Here is a 16,427-nt window from a genome sequence, read left to right on the forward strand (position 1 = left end):
GTTCACCAGAGTGGTTCCTGGAATGGGGGGATTGTCCTTTGAGGAGAGATTGAGTAGACTAGGCCTATATTCTCTAGAGTTTAGAAGAATGAAAGGTGATCTCATTGAAGCATACAAATTTTTTTACAGGACTTTCCAGGGTAGATGCAGGGAGGATGATTCCCCCGACTAGGGAGTCTAGAACCAGGGGTCACAGTCTCAGAATAAGGGGTCGGCCATTTAGGACTGAGATGAGGAGAAATTTCTTCACCCAGAGGGTGGTGAATCTTTGGAATTCTCTGCCCCAGAGGGCTGTGGAGGCTCAGTCATTGAGTATATTCAAGACAGAGATTGATAGATTTTTGAATATTAAGGGACTCAAGCGATATGGGGATAGTGCAGGAAAGTGGAGATGAGTTAGAAGATCAGCCATGATCTTATTGAATGGCGGAGCAGGCTCGAGGGGCCAAATGGCCTACTCCTGCTCCTAATTCTTATGTTCTTCATGGTGAGAGACTGGGAGCTGTGGCAGCGCAAAGGATTTAGTTGTCCATGTACACAAATAATTAAGCGCAAGTGCACAGGTATAAAAAGTAATTAAAAAGACTAATGGAATATTGTCCTTTATCTCAAGGAAGTTGAAATTCAAAAGTGTACAGAGCCTCATCAAGCCCCTTCTGCGGTGGTATGTTCAGTTTTTGGACATCACACCTCCAGAATGATGTATTGTCCTTGGAGGGGGTACAGAGCAGATTCACCAGAAATTCTTAGTGTTAAATGATGCCGACAGATGGCATATACTTGATTTGCATTCTCTTGTGTTTAGGGGTGATCTAATCGAGGTGTATAAAATGATAAAGGGATTCGATAGGGTAGATACAGAGAAACTATTTCCTCTGGTGGAGGAATCCAGAACAAGGTGGGATAATCTTCCAATTAGAGCCAGGACATTCAGGAGTAAAACCAGGAAACAATTTTTTACACAAAGGATAATGGAAATCTGGAACTCTTTTGGAGCAAAGGGGGGTAAATAAAGTTGAGGTACACATCAGCCATGATCTAATTGAATGTAGAAGAGACTGGAAGGGCTGCATGGCCTACTCCTATGTTCCTGTAACATTTTGTGTAAAATTTCACATTTTAAGTGACAGGTTGGATTCCACAGACCGAGTGATAAAAACATATAGTTGTCTCTTGTAATTAAACTACTTTTAAAGCGCGACATTAGCATTTGGGATGATTGTTCCAGTGTTTTTTCCTGAAGAATTAAATTATGCGATTCTTTTTAAAAAAATTATAATTCCAAATATGGACACAGTCTCATTAGGTTTGCTAATCTCAAAGTAGCATTTTACCATATCTTTTGAAAGGAAAACAAGACTGACTTTCTTTTTTTTTAAAAAACAGCTATGTCACCAGGGGATAAAAAGAACTGCAAATCTGCTTCAGCTCCATCAGATTTCTTAAGATCATCTGATATTTATTATTGATGCTTCATATATAATCTAAAATGTAACCAAATCTGTAAAGAAAATCATTAGTAGCTGAACTCCCCAAATAATATATTCATAGCACGATGTCCTCGGAGTTCAGCTTTCAGTCAACAATTTGTTGTTATTGGTAAATGAGTGCTTTGTATATAATTCTTCTCATACGCAGCGACCTGCATTTTGATCTTGTCCTTGACACATATCTCATCTCCCCTACATTAGCCCGAAACATCAAGCTGCAAAAAGCAAAATCTTCGATATATACAAGAAGTACGAATTTACCAGCAGGGATCCTCATCCAGCCAGGAAGTCAGGACAGTTTGAATGCTATCCATCCCGCAATTCAAGTTGGGAGAGCTTTATATTTCTCTCTCATTGGAAAAGCATCATGCTACTGCAAATTACTCCATCGAACAGCATAGCTGTGAATTAGTGAAACCTACCCGAGATTTATAGTTTTTTTTGGGGGGGGGTGGTGGCGGGGGGAAGGGGAGGAAAAACCGTGATTAAAAAGTACCTTCAGGCTCTAAGGATTTAAGCTGTGACTTTTGTATGAAAACTTCAGAAATCTTCCTATTGTGCACTGTAACCATAAGAGCACAAGCTCCTGCACAGCCTGGAGAATGTCATTCTCTAGTCAAGAGCTGCCAAAATGAGACTTTTGTTGTTGGTTATCACATCCACAACAGGTTGAAAACTATATATAAAAAATCTCAGTTATTTGATCATTTCGAACTCTACATGCCTTCTGGGGACAGTATATATTAAGGAGGGTTCAATTCGAACAAGTTTTACTTGACAAAGAAATGTATGTATTGTTGGCTTGGTGTGAATGTAGCATGGAGGCTGCGGCTGGTGGGTTTGCTCATTAGTAGAGTATTGTCCTGTGATCAGACTCAGGTTTTATGGGAGCCGTTTTATAATCAAATATGCAAAAGGTAATTCATGAGCTTCCTATTTTTTTTTTTTGCAGAGTTGTGTACCAGGATGGGTTTTATGGGGCAGAAATTTACGTGAGTATTGATTTAAAATCAAATCGTTTTCAACTGATCAGCACAAAGCACTCACCTGACTTTGGTCTGCATTTGGGAGGTGTGCAGTTAAGACTGCAACAAGGTTTCGTCTTACAGCAGAAATTGAATACATCTATTGGAATTCTGTTAGATATGTAAGTTGGTGCCAACCCATTCAAACATTGAGACATCAATAGGTCTAAAAGAAAATAGTCAATACCCCCTTGAAGAGGCAAGTCTTTGATCAATATTAAAGCAGAACAGGGTTGCTTAATTAGAGACAAGTTTAACAGATCTGATCCAAAAAAAAGATACAATTGCTCTTATGTAGAATAGGTTTGGCGAGAACCCAATTAAATTAGAGCACTCCTAACGCAGCAATAACAAATATTTAAAAAAGTGAAATCTAACGGTTATCAAGATGAGAGTGAATTATTTTGAACAAATTTAGCTTCTTCAATAATTTTGAGTACATTTGCTGCATGTGAAAATTAAAGTCAAACCTAAATAAATCCTCAAAAGGTTAATCTAAAGAACATTTAAAACCTGGTAGTTACAAGTTGGAACTTGAGTCAGCACAGTTTCTTTTTGTAATAATGAGATGAGAGATTGCTGCCTTACTAATAAAAGGATTTCAGCAAAGCCATTTCTTAGTAACAGCCAGTTCCAGGAATAGTGCAATGAAAGATTCTTATAATATGGCAAATTCACCCCTGCATATAAAATAGCCTTACTTGGCAGCAAACCTCTAGCAGGTTAGCAATACATTGAATAATAAAGGACCACAAATTACTACCAAATTTGACCAAAGCAGAGCAGATAATATCTTTGTTACTTCTCTCAAGGTTGATAGTAAATAGATTCAGATTCTCAATTACAAGTTTACGGTTGATTGCTACATAGCATAAAACATTTACTCAACCATTAAGTTGAATAACTACAGCAGTTTACCTGGACTAGCTCCAGAATACTTTCACTCTGGGTCCTGCAGTACATAGACAAAGATCCAACTGTCCTGCTGACACTGTGAACACAAAGAGCTGACTTTAGATAAAAGTGAAGGACCTTAGCCCAGGCTGAGCGCACAATCAGACATTGGATAGACCCCAATAGGCTGATGTCAGATGTTGTGATTGTTATCTCGCTGGTTTTTGGATTGCCTTGAAGCCAGTGATAATTCTCAAGAGTTTAATCAACATTGCTACGGGGCTCTCTTTACACTTCCTCTAAAACAGTACTGAACCTGATGGCACTTTCGGGTAAGGTTTTGTAATGGCTTTACACTACAATTTAGAATCTGAGCTGGATTTAGAAAATGGCAATGTTTCCAGTGCAAGTGGATGAATTCTCTGAGAACTGTTAATGTTGATATTTACACTTGAATCTGGACTGATGCTGATTGATGAGTCCATTTGATTCAACAAGATCATACGTTTACTGAGATATTGGGGTAGATTTTCCTGTTTCTGCACCTGTGCTTGGGCTTATTGGATCACGTGGGCGCAATGAATAAAGGAAAATTACTTGCCAGTGAGGAAGGCAGCCCTGTCCTTCAGTTTAAGTGGATGGAAAATCCTGGGGAGGGGGTGGGGGGCTCTCTGTTGGAAATACGATCCTCCCAGTTTGATTTTCCTCCATTCGCTGCACCCCAACGATCCAATATGCCCAGACTCAGTAACAGGAAACTCTGGCCCATTTTGTGTTTTGAATGCAATAGCCACGACTAAAGAAGGTTGATCGTTGTAGCGCTCCGTGTTTTTTTATGCCCTTCTTCACGGATTTCAAGAAACCGTCACCGTCTTACTTGACTGGGGAAGACTTTGAAAATGTCTACCAGAAATTGATGATCCATCTTTATAGCAGAATTGCAATTATTTTTCACAAAGCTTTTAATTAGCCGGTTATTAAATCTTTTTACCTTCATTCTTCATGGTTTGTTTGATTGCCTCATTGTTATTCATTAGCCATGATCAGAGCACCAAACTACACGAGCAAAACCATCCTATTGGGCTAAAAAGGTAATGGGTAGTTTTCAGAATCCAGCTACAGTGACAGAGGCTGCTGATGACTGAGGCAGAGATCTACAACAGCTGAAGAAGCTTTTCTATCACCTTTACCTTATACTTTACTGTCATAGGTAGTCGTATTCCACATAATTTCCTTGGAAGCATGAACTGTGGGGCACTCTCCTGTGAGTTGTGGCATCAAATATATATATAATTAAAACACTTATTATTACCATGAATTGAAAAACTAAATACGATAAGCTAAAGAACCATCCACGAATACTGCTCACTGTTGCTTACTAATTGACATGAAGTGGGGAGTAGCGACAGACTTCTGTGGGCGACACCAGTGAACAATGGGACAAAGATTGCTGGCTGATTCTGCCCAGTCTATAGCCTGCACAAAATGGGTGAAAAAGACCAGTTTTAAATAAATATTGTGCAAGGGTATAATAAAAAATTGTTGTTTTTTTAAGTTTCTGGTCCATTAGGTAAACCACTGCCTTCCATTGCAGCCAATATTTGTACTATAATGGTTTTCATGGAAATAAGTCGCCTCAGGCTGCACTACAGCATGATATCCCAAAGGGATCTCGTTCACGTACAGGCTGCCTCTTGCAAGCTCAAGCAGCAAGTTGAGTTCCTCTGCTACCAACAGCATTAAAGGGATCCTCACATTATGATGCTGCAAAACATCACCTAAAACAGCAAATTAGTAGTTGTAAACAAATTAATTAAACAAGAACTGAAGCTTGTGATTTAAACAGAATACATAACGAAAGAGTTTAGGAACAAATGGGTGGACTTTCTCTGTATTTTGCCCGAGGCACACGGAATCAGGGCATGAAGTAAATACCCGGCGTAAAATAGCGAGGAAACTCGGGTGCAAATGTGTTATGCACTTAACAACACTACTTCCGAATGTCTTCGCTCATTTACGCCAGTATTTGCTTTATGCCCTGATTACATGTGCCTCAGGGCTCAAATATACAGGAATTCTGCCTCTGAAACAATGTCCCCACCCCTAATTTTTTGGGTGCACGGCCCATTCACAAGTTTATCGCATGGGCAAAACTTAACATTGGAAAAAGCTGATTCCAGGCTGCGCAGGACCGGCAGAGCGCTGCGCAGCTTATAGGGAACGTTGCTCGGAACCCATCTCGGCTCATTATAATGGCTCCACCCCCAGTCTAAAGAGCCATACGTGTGAATTTGCTGCAATTACACTGGTTCAGAACCGGTCTATAAAGTTGTGCCCAAAATTTTAGGCGTGGCAGGAAACAAAGTCATATTTCTGGTACTGTATTGCGATTTAAAAAAAATAAAATATCCTCACTGAGACCTGCACTGTATTTTGTTTCTATAAATGCATTTTTATGGCATCAGTCTGAGTGACATTAAAAATTGGAATGCTTCCCCGATTGCAGGTTCTTAAACAAGCTGTGCCTAATGTCTGTGACTAATGGTTAGATGGCTTCAAACTTTAATTTTTATTCCTAAAGAAATATGGTCTGAGTTCTGTGCTTCCCTCAGGCCCCAATTGTTTACACTGATTTACGCCCATTTTTACGATCAGGCATATGCTAATAAGATTGCCATGAAATGTCGGCGCAGGCACAACGGGCCAGAAAGCCTCCTTCTGTGCTGCATCATTCTACGATTCTGTGAAATTGACATCAGCAAAATGGGTGCGCAAATGGGTGTCATTTTGGGTGCAACTTCCCGATTACACTCCTACGGGAAATTCCCCCCCAAGATTTCAGACATTCCTAAGCATGACCTGCAGTGCACTCATGGTGCAGAAGGGTGTCCAACATTATTTCATATGATTTCCTATATAGCAACGAATGAATCGGCTGGAATTTATGGATTAGGTTTTGTTCATTAACCTTTGGCCACACCCTCTCTGAACAATAGGATTTTAGTGTTTGCAAACATTCCAAGGTTTTCAATGTACAGGTGTGCAGAGTGGTCCTGGAACTTCTTCTGTGGGTTAGACCTGGAAATGCGCCCAATCTGCCCACGTCAAGTTAGGCTCAAATTTCCTGCAAACCTCCTTGGAATACACACGAGCGTAAAATGGGTGTAAATCAGCGTAAACAATCAGGGTCCAAAAAAGAGCCGAACCCACACCGTATATTTCTCTTCTTTTAAGTATGTAAATTAAAGTTTCAACTCATTGAACCATCATTCATGCACATCAAGCACACGTCGCCGAACCTGCAATCGGGGAAGCTTTTAGATTTTTTAATGTGGCACATATTTATGCCATAAAAAATGCATTCAAAGAAATGGGGAATACAGAGTCAGGGCTCACTGAGGATATATTTAAAAAGAACGCCTGAAAAATCTGCTCGTAATTCAAAGAGCCTCTGAGCAAGCGCAGTTGCAGGAAACTCGTCCTGGAGGCGCTGTAACTTGGGGGCGTGGCGTGGCCAGTTTTATGGGCAGTGATGCCTTCGGACGGAGGGATCGAAAGATACCGCAAAAGATCGAGGAAATCTGGGTGTATTGTACTTAGGCGTATAAGTCACTTATGCCCACGATTCCGCGATCTTTTCAGCAGCGTAATTGATTTGCGCCTCGGTTTTGCATGTCTTGCGACACAAACACGGAGGAAGTTCAAGGCCCTGGAGATTAACTGTGTATTTTATTTTGTAAGTTACTTATTTGCTCTGATTTCCGCCCCTCCCCCTAAAATGTTGGCAGGTACTTTTGCCATTCCTTCAGAGACCTTGCGTACCATTGCATTGTACTAACCTGCTCTCAAACTGAGTGTGCACCCGATTGTTATTCCCGAGAGCCCGAAAGCAGGATCTAACAATGGGGGAAGCAGACCCAAGGGGCTGAATGGCCTACTCCACTTCTTAATGTTCCTAGGGTGCAGAAACCACCTAGTGAGTATTTCGGAACGCATCACTGTAAATGGGATTTACTGGCAAAGGAATTAGTAAAACATGAATATCACTTTTATCAGAATGGTTATTTAAAAATGTTAACACCTCGGGAGAACTGGATGACGTAAATCTGTTTTCTGACCACTGTGAGCAAGATTAGTACATCCAATGGTCTCCTCTCTTTGGTGGCTAATAAGGGTGCAAAGCGAATTGACTTTCGACATGTTCCATCCAATTCCTATGGAAAGGAGAGCACAGCACCAAACGACCTCCTGACAAGACAATAATTGGCATTGCAGCAAATAAAAACTCTTGACCTCTTTTGGACAAGTTGTAATTAAAACAGCAACCCTTACCAGGAGAGAGAGAGGGCAGCAGCTATGTGTGTTTTGTACCGGGGTCTGGACCCAGATTATCAGTGTACAAAATGAAAATTGTCACAGATTTATTGGCTGCAGTAGATTGTGAAGAAACAACCATTAACCTTCGGGAGGAGGGCCGCTGTTTAGGAATCGTTTAAGATCCTTGTGAAAGGTTTATGAGAGATTTATTTGAAGAGCTGTATAATTGAAGCTATCTGCAGGATGATTTCTCTTACCTTTTAATTTAATTTCTAGGTTAATATTTAAAAAAAAATCCCATCTGAATGTTAATGAGCCTAAAACTCCCATAAGGGGGAGGGAGGGGATGACTTTATTAGATAGGCAGCCCTCAGTGGACCCAACAATACCCAGTCCCATTCATTCAATTGCTGTTTAAAAAGTGAATGAGATGGCACAATGCCAGGGGCCCAGACTGCAGTCCCTGCGTTTTAATTAACACTGTGCTTCACACGGTATCTGAGGGGTTTAACAGTATTGAGGTTTCGGATCGATCTGTCACTGCCATGCTCTCCACATCCTCTATCGAAATCTCTGCACTGCCTGATTCCCATTCCGAACACACCGCTGAGACACTAAACACTTCGCCAGCCCACCCGCTTTCCTAAAGCTTCAGCATTGCAGGCCGATCTGTCCACTGCAGGTGCCTCCTCGCATCTGGAAGTATGGGGCATGTAATATCATCGTTCCGTTAATTCAAAATAATGAGAAAAGTCACTTCTTTACAGGGAAAACTTATCTGCCAACAATCGATTCCCAATGTATTCAAATTTCTACTAATGAGATTTGTTCAGGAGTAAGCCGATAAATGTGAAGATTTTATCTTCAGCAAATATCCCAATTAACTGCTTTGAACTGTCCCAGTAAAGCACAGAAAACCCAAGTCACAAAAAGAGATGAGACTGAACCCAGCCACATTGTCTTCCCTGCAGTTGACACAGAGCATGTTCCTCCCTTGGTGATTTTCACTGTTGTCAGTAAGGCTGGGTGATTTGTTGTCGATGTCTTTAGTAATATTCCGCTAAGCTCTGACCAGAATTGGGAGGGCAGATGCTGTGGCATTTCCACCATTGTAAAGCTGACAGTAACAGGATTTGTAACGGTGCCACAAAACATTTAAATTGTTTTCTTTAGACTGGTGTTAGCAATTAGTGTATTGGAGAGGGCAAGATGGATAGTTTCGGGGCATGTCAATACTCCAGTGTGGCATTTATGAAAACATCCATGTGTTACTTAAGAGCTCGTCAACTATAGCTCAGATTGAGCAGTGAGCAGCACGACCAAATCCATAACATCATTTTTTTTTTAAATGAAAGATGAAAAAGCATTTGAAAACTTGACTTCCATCTCTGAAAGAACCACAAATCTAACAACTTTTCAAAAGGCAGAAATCGAGCACTATTAGTGCAATCCTATCTGAAAGCATTCAGAGAGCTGAGATTTGTTTTGACAAACCCAAAGCCTCCCCCAGAAAAACAGTGTAATAATTAGAAAGGCCCCAAATAATTGACAAAGAAAATCATTCCTTGACACTAGATTTCTAATTCTATAAGTTTACACAGCTTTTAATCTTCAAGAGCCTACCTAATTCACATGGGGAAGTGAGTGGGTTTAGCATGCTACAGACAAGGATTAACTCCGTTTGCTTTCCAAAGTGTCTGCTTGTTTTCACGGATACTCTGTCATCTGAGAAAGGGGATAGACAATTATCTACAGTGATGGTTCATGTCAGGTTACCGCCGTACAGGCCTCTCAGCCTTTACCACCCATCGCAGACTCTTTACATCAGTGACATTGCTCTGTCCAAACTGCTGAAGCTTGCATATCATTTTTGTATTTCACACCAACTTAAAGAAAAGGATTCTTTGCCTGAGGAACTTGTCCAGGGCTAGCATAAAACAGTGATAATGACCCAATAAAGTGCTGTTTACAAAGTGGAGTAAGTAGTACCATCTAAACACTACGACCGTGCTTTACATTCACTTTAACCGGCTCTCGAGTCCAGATGGCAGCAATCGAGAGTGACCATCAGTCCACTGCTCATTGTTTGACTGCCTCTCCCGTTCCTACTGTGTACAGCGCTCTGACCAATTCACTGCCTCGACACACCAGACCAACCGTCATTTACTACAGCATCAATCTATTACACAGAATATAATGAAGCTCTTCTTTCTATTCCAGGGAGGCTATGCAGCATACAGATATGCCCAGCCTGCTGCAGCCGCTGCCGCAGCATACAGTGACAGGTATGGCCACCGAGCACACACAGGGACACCGTTTTATTTATTGGCTCGTTTCTTTCTATTGTGGAATTTATCCCTTCGTTCACCCCTTACATTGATCTCAAAGCCTGAATGAGAACAGTGAGTTCTGCCTGCTGGGAAGTTGTTTAAACTTTTTATTTTTATTTTTGGGCTGAATTTTTTTTTTTTTTTTTACAAAGTGCAGTTTGTGAAGCGTTTATGAAAATGTCATGATTTCCCAGCCCGTGCTCACTGCCAGTGAAGCTCCAGGATGCCAGTGGAGTCTCACAAAATCGGGCAAAAATGTTGGCAGATGTAACATAAGAGAATGAACTAAAAAATCTAGTTACAAAGTAATGATCGTTACACACACACACATGTATTTGTAAATGAATTGAGGCTTATTGAAGTGGTGTAAAGGAAACAATGGACTCATTTAAACTGAAAGCCTTTGTCTGATTCATTCATACCTCAGCATAAGTTGAGGCTTAGATTTAATTTCAAGTTAGTTGTGTGAAGAGCAATTAAATAAATAAGGAAATAAGTGGCTCTAATTCAATTCTTTTATGGCCTCATAATTGGATCAATTATATAGAACTAGCCAAGAATTTGCTGGTTTGAAACTCTGATCGAAGGATAAGGTGTTGTGATAATAGAATCATGGTGAAGGGATTATGATCCACTATAATGAAGTTTCAACCAGATGAAAGCACACAGGGTGGAGCAGATTGAAAAGTGGCGCTGACATCAGAAGGCAGATTTTATGAATGGGAACAACCCATGGGCAGCCTGGGCCATTGGCCGGCCACATTGCAGGCTGCATTGTCCACAATTTTCCAACCATGAGTTTTAATAGATTACAAATTGTGGGCCGTGCGCCCATGATTTCCCGATATGCGTGGCCTGGGGCCAAGGCCTCCCACCCATAAGCATGCATTTGTCATAAACCACTCGACCAAAACTTGAGCAGTTTATCACTGTCATCTCAGCCCCGAGATGTGTTGCTGCCTTGGTGATGCGTTCCAGTGTGTGTTACTCTGAAACTGCGGCCTCGATTTTTATTCCCGGCTGGGAACGCAGCAAAAAAAATCCTTTTTTTTTTTAAAAACCAATTATCAGGTCTGGAAATGTGCATGAATTGCATGCTACATGATGTATGTGCTGTGCTGATGTCACTGATGCAGTGAGCGTCATCTCTGGACCCGATTTTCAGCAGGTAAAGAAGCAAATCACCTGCAATCTGGATTTTCTAAAGGGGTCTGAATCATCTTTAGGTTCTGCTGTGAGGAGAATATTCTTTATACTACAGCAAAAGGCAGTCTTTCGATGCTAGTTTGTTATGGAGTAAGGGTGCACTGGCAGTTACCACACAGATAGTCCCCTGAAATCTGAGGTCATCAATCAAAGGCTGACTCGAGTCACATACCAAGGCAGTGTGTAAAAGAGCAAGATCACAACTTTTCCCCCGTGCGTAACCTCCAACAATTGTTATTATCCCTCCAGGATAGCAGCAGGCAAGTGCTTGGCGCCACAACAATAAACTTAGGGGCCTTTAGTTGCCGCTCAATTGCGCTGTGTTTTTCGGCCCAATTCGTCCGAAATCGGCATAGCCGGCGCAAAAGATCGCGGAACTTGCGTTCAGCGCAACTCAAACTTCCGTGATCTTTTGCGCCAGTCTTAAAAACATTGCGCTGGGAGCAGGCCCCACCCACAAAACTGCCCACGCCCCCAGGGTGAATCAATCACCACTGGGAGTTTCCGCTAATTGCGTTCGTTTGCGGGCCTTCGAGGAGGCCCCAAAAATTAAGCCAGTTCATTTGGGCGTACTAAAAGGTACATTTTAAAAGCTCTTAAAAAATTAAAACAAAAATTATATTCAAGAAACTCATTACTGTAGCCCAATATAACAAGAAAATTGTTTTATATATTTTTTGAAAGTGAATTTCAATCGTTTAAAATCAGGTTACTCGGAGGTGGTGGATTGACACTGTGATTAAAAAGACTTATTTTTTTGTGATAAACCCATTTTCAGTTGTTTTAAGCAAACTTCAAGTTACCACTCAAATATAGGAAGGAACATTTTTTGAAGCAAATTTTTTTTTTTTATTACGTTTTAGATGCTGCCTGATTGTGCTGGTTCAGGGCAGATTATGCGTTCAGCGATATGCAAATGAGAAACTCACGGCAGGGGGAGGGAATCATTTTTCAAAACGGGTGCAAATTGCGCCAGAGACAGAAACTCTACCCCAGGTTCTTCACTTTAAATTTAAAGCAAACTGGGGTAGAAATTCGCCTTGGATTATAGCGCTAAACAGGTGTTAGCACCTCGGCCACCTGTTTGAGGCCCCGCTTGTTAATCAGTTCTGTTGAGGCCAGTGGAACTGAATAACGGGCAGCGATACGATACCGCCCGGTTTGCGCTACTGCCGAAGAGGAATTTCTGCCCCACTAACTCAGGGTTAAGTGAAAGTCTGATGGTGCCCGTGAACTCTGCAAATAATTGTGTGGTTGTCATTCAGTTTAACTGTATCCTGTTCGAGTCTCTTTCTTGTTCTTTGAATTTTAGCAATGTTCAACATAAAAACTTTTGGGTTTTTTTAAAACTGATTTTTCTCCCAGTTTGCCTGGTTTTTGGGAGTCCATTTTACCTTCACTGATTTTCTCCCTTTTTTTACACTAGAAATAAAACCTGAAAAAGGCAGGTGTTTACATTAGCAGTAAAAACTTATGGATAAAATTTCCTCCAACCTTATTAGTAAGAGGCCAAAAGCTCATTTTTAGCTCCGAGGTGACAAAGGTTGTGAGGTAAACCAAGAGCTGGCAGTAGCATAGAATGACATAACCAGGAACCTATTAAAGGTGTAGTTTAGCAGAGAAATATTGGGCAGTTGGCTACTGTGAGATTCATTGTGGAGAGTGCTGAGGCACTGGTTGACAATCTTGTTGCATCTTCGAAGCAGAGCTGTCAACATTGAGTAAATCCCAAGTGTGAGATTTTCAATTGCAAGTCAGCCACCTCCTGCCAAAAAGCTAAACACTTTTAAAAGTGCAAACTTGTACCCTTCACAATGGTCACAAAGGACAGTCTGTCCCTGGTTTAATCCAGAGTTCATGCTCAAAAGCCAACTAGTTTACAAAACTGCACTGTAGTCGGTTAATCAGCTTGAAATAATATGCCCGATATCCGCTGGCAACTGCTCACTTCACCGTAGAATCCTCAGTTGGAGGGATCAGATCCAAAGGCCAGTCACAGCTAATGGATGAGCTTGGGTTCTGTTAGTAGACTACGTTCATCAATTCTTATCCTGGTTTCTACATGAAGTACTATTTGGTAACCGAGTACTTCAACTGGGGGAGTGGGAGCAAAAGAAGTTGGTAGGATCAGTCCCACCTCTAAGAAGCATAGATGCGTTTAAGGGGAAGCTAGATAAACACACGAGGGAGAAAGGAATCGAACATTCCGCTGATAGGGTTAAATGAAGAGGAGTGGAAGGAGGCTCATGTGGAGCCTAAACATCAACATGGACCAGTTGGGGCCATATGACCTGTTACTGTGTACATTCTATGTAAGCATACCTTCTGCTATCTGCTCCTGGAAGTTGATTAACGGAGATCATAATGTATAACCCAGTTTGTCCCATATTCCTAGTCCAAAGAGACTTGGGGGTCCATGTACATAGATCATTAAAATGTCAGGAACAGGTACAGAAAATAATCAAAAAGGCTAATGGAATGCTGGTCTGTATATTTAGAGGACTAGAGTACAAGGGAATGAAAGTTATGCTGCAGCTGTACAAAACCCTGGTTAGACCACACCTGGAGTACTGTGAGCAGTTCTGGGCACTGCACCTTAGGAAGGATATATTGGCCTTGGAGGGAGTGTAGCGTAGGTTTACCAGAATGATACCTGGACTTCAAAAGGTTAAGTTACAAGGAGAGATTACACAAATTAGGGTTTTATTCCCTAGAATTTAATAGGTTAAGGGGTGATCTGATTGAAGTTTTCAAGATATTGGCCCAGAAATTCGGGTCGGGGGCTTCCCGCGGGTGCAAGCCCCCGACCTGCACTTACCTACCGCGTCGGCCGTTGAGCTGTGGGATTCCGATCCTGGGCCTCCTTCAACTGCCGGCGCGCAGTGCTTGCGTATTCCAGGGGCGCAGTTAGTTCGATGCATCCCCTGGGATCACGCGGGCCATGGAGAGCCAATGGTAGCAGGGAATGCTTCATTCATAGGTTTGACAGGTCTTCCTGTCAAACTTATAAATACTATAAGCCCCAAAACACCACAATCTTCAAATTTTTTTTTTTTAAATCAGATGTTTAAAATAAACTATAAATTACACGAAATAACTATTTTAAACAATTTAATTTTTGAAAAAATTACATTTTCTAACAGGGCTAAAAATAAACTTACCTTTAAAGTATTTAAAAATAATAAACCTGTGGAAAAAATGTTTTAATTTTAATTAATTCACCACTTACCTTGTAAAAAGCAGGCCTTGCGCCTGCTTTTTAAAAGTGTAACTCCTGGAGACTTACCCTCCCGGGAAAACCTGCAAAAAAAACGTAAGTTTGATGCGCACGCGCTGCCTCTCCTGCGCACGCGTTCCACCTCTGAACCCCTTCTTTCAGGGGAACGGAAGTGGCAGTTTCCTGCGCATGCGCAGTGCATATACGGAACCGGCACTTCCATTGGGCTTACGGGTAAGTACCCCATGCGTACTCACTCATGGAGACCCGAATTTCTGGGCCATTAAGGGGAACAGATTGGGTAGATAGAGAGAAACTATTTCTGCAGGTTGGGGATTCTAGAACTAGGGGGCATAGTCTAAAAATTAGAGCCAGACCTTTCAGGAGTGAAATTAGGAAATACTTCTACACACAAAAGGTGGTAGAAGTTTGGAACTCTCTTCCACAAACAGCAATTGATGCTAGATCAATTGTTAATTTTAAATCGGAGATTGGTAGCTTTTTGTTTTTCATCCAAGGGTATTAAAGGATATGGTTCCAAAGGCGGGTATATGGAGTTAGGTCGCAGATCAGCCCATGATCTCATTGAATGGCGGAACAGGCTCGAGGGGCTGAATGGCCTGTTCCTAGGTTCCTACTGGAAGAATAAATGGCTAAGGGAGGTGGCAGTGAAAATTGAACTGCTGATGCAAAAGTGACTTTATACTATTTCTGCTGGGGTTTCAGGAGAGAACAGGCAGAAACCCAGGACAACCAAGCACCACTTTCACCTCGTTACTTCTGCAATATGTCATTAGTGAATGTCGGCCCTTGTTGGAGAGCCAGTGGACGCATGTAAAATTGGGTCCCTGATGCCATCAGGATCATGAGGGTCAGGTCAGTTATGTGACGGATGCTTTCAATTGGGGGAAACGTGTGCACTTGCTTTTGATGGCACGCTATCAATGTGAAAGTGCTTTAAATAAGAAATTCCTCCACGGTGGCATAAACCGTTCTTTGTCCTGTTACCTCTGCATCTCTTCTCTCTGTGTAAGTAACAGAATGTCATATCCATGTGGAATTACGAGTACGAAGTCTGTAATAAGATCATCTTTAACACATCAAACAATAAGCAAGCACATTTCAAGTGGAACCTCATCAGAGCTTAGTGCTGAACCAACGGCTATTCCCCAAACTCTCCAGCTCCCCAGGGAAATCTTTATTTCTACAGCATTGTCTCAAGAATGTAACTGATTTGCATGGAATATAATGTGCTTGCAGAAGAAGTGGGTGGAGTGGGGGAGTTCAAGAAAATTGTTTTCGAGCCTACTTCTTCAATTCAATTTGTGAGACTGCTATCACACACAGCTAGAGAAGCCAACTTCAACTCCTTTCCACCCTCTATCTGACAACATAGAGACCGGTTGATGCAGCGATGCTCATTCCTGGTCGTGTGAAGATTGATTTCTGACCATTTAAACATTTGTGACAATGTAAATATTACAGCTGAAGTGGCAATTTAAAATTAAGGGCAGATTCCTGGCAATGTAATTTTTATTGGAGATTCCTGCTAATATAAAAGATCATGATCTGATTTGACCATGTTGATATCACAGTGTATTGATGGCAATTTAAGGATTATAGTGGGTTCCTGATAAAATAGATGCTTTATTGGATTGCTGGCAATCTGTTCAAATCTAGGACATTGCTAGGTATTAATGTGAGAATCAAGAGTTAAAACTCACCGCTTTCTCTCACTTAAGTGTTAAAAAATTATCAAAATAAGTTGACGTATATCAATATTTTTGGATTCCTCATGAACTCTCAAGTAAGTTAACATTAAAACAGTGCAGAGTTGATCACAGCATGGAAATAACCTCACTGTATAATGTTGACAGACCTCATATAGCATGTGTTTCATTACATAATCTATATATTTCCTCACAAAGGCGGTTTGTCTTGTTGTGAT

The 16,427-nt window shown here is 41.3% G+C and overlaps 1 protein-coding gene across 6 annotated transcripts in view; it reads left to right on the plus strand.

Annotated features, from left to right (window-relative positions):
• Positions 1-16,427, plus strand: part of rbfox3a (RNA binding fox-1 homolog 3a) — a 538,927-nt gene that overhangs the window by 503,698 nt on the left and 18,802 nt on the right. For 5 of the 6 annotated variants that reach the window (XM_085963564.1, XM_085963566.1, XM_085963565.1 and 2 more), the window contains 2 exons: positions 2,443-2,482; positions 9,947-10,011. In XM_085963564.1, coding sequence (XP_085819690.1) covers positions 2,443-2,482; positions 9,947-10,011 — 105 coding nt within the window. The remainder of the gene's footprint in view (positions 1-2,442; positions 2,483-9,946; positions 10,012-16,427) is intronic. The other variant, XM_085963569.1, reaches the window with a different exon arrangement.

Source organism: Somniosus microcephalus, chromosome 21, assembly GCF_052327205.1.
Source record: "Somniosus microcephalus isolate GS21.2 chromosome 21, FLI_Smic_1.0, whole genome shotgun sequence".
NCBI lineage: Eukaryota > Metazoa > Chordata > Chondrichthyes > Squaliformes > Somniosidae > Somniosus > Somniosus microcephalus.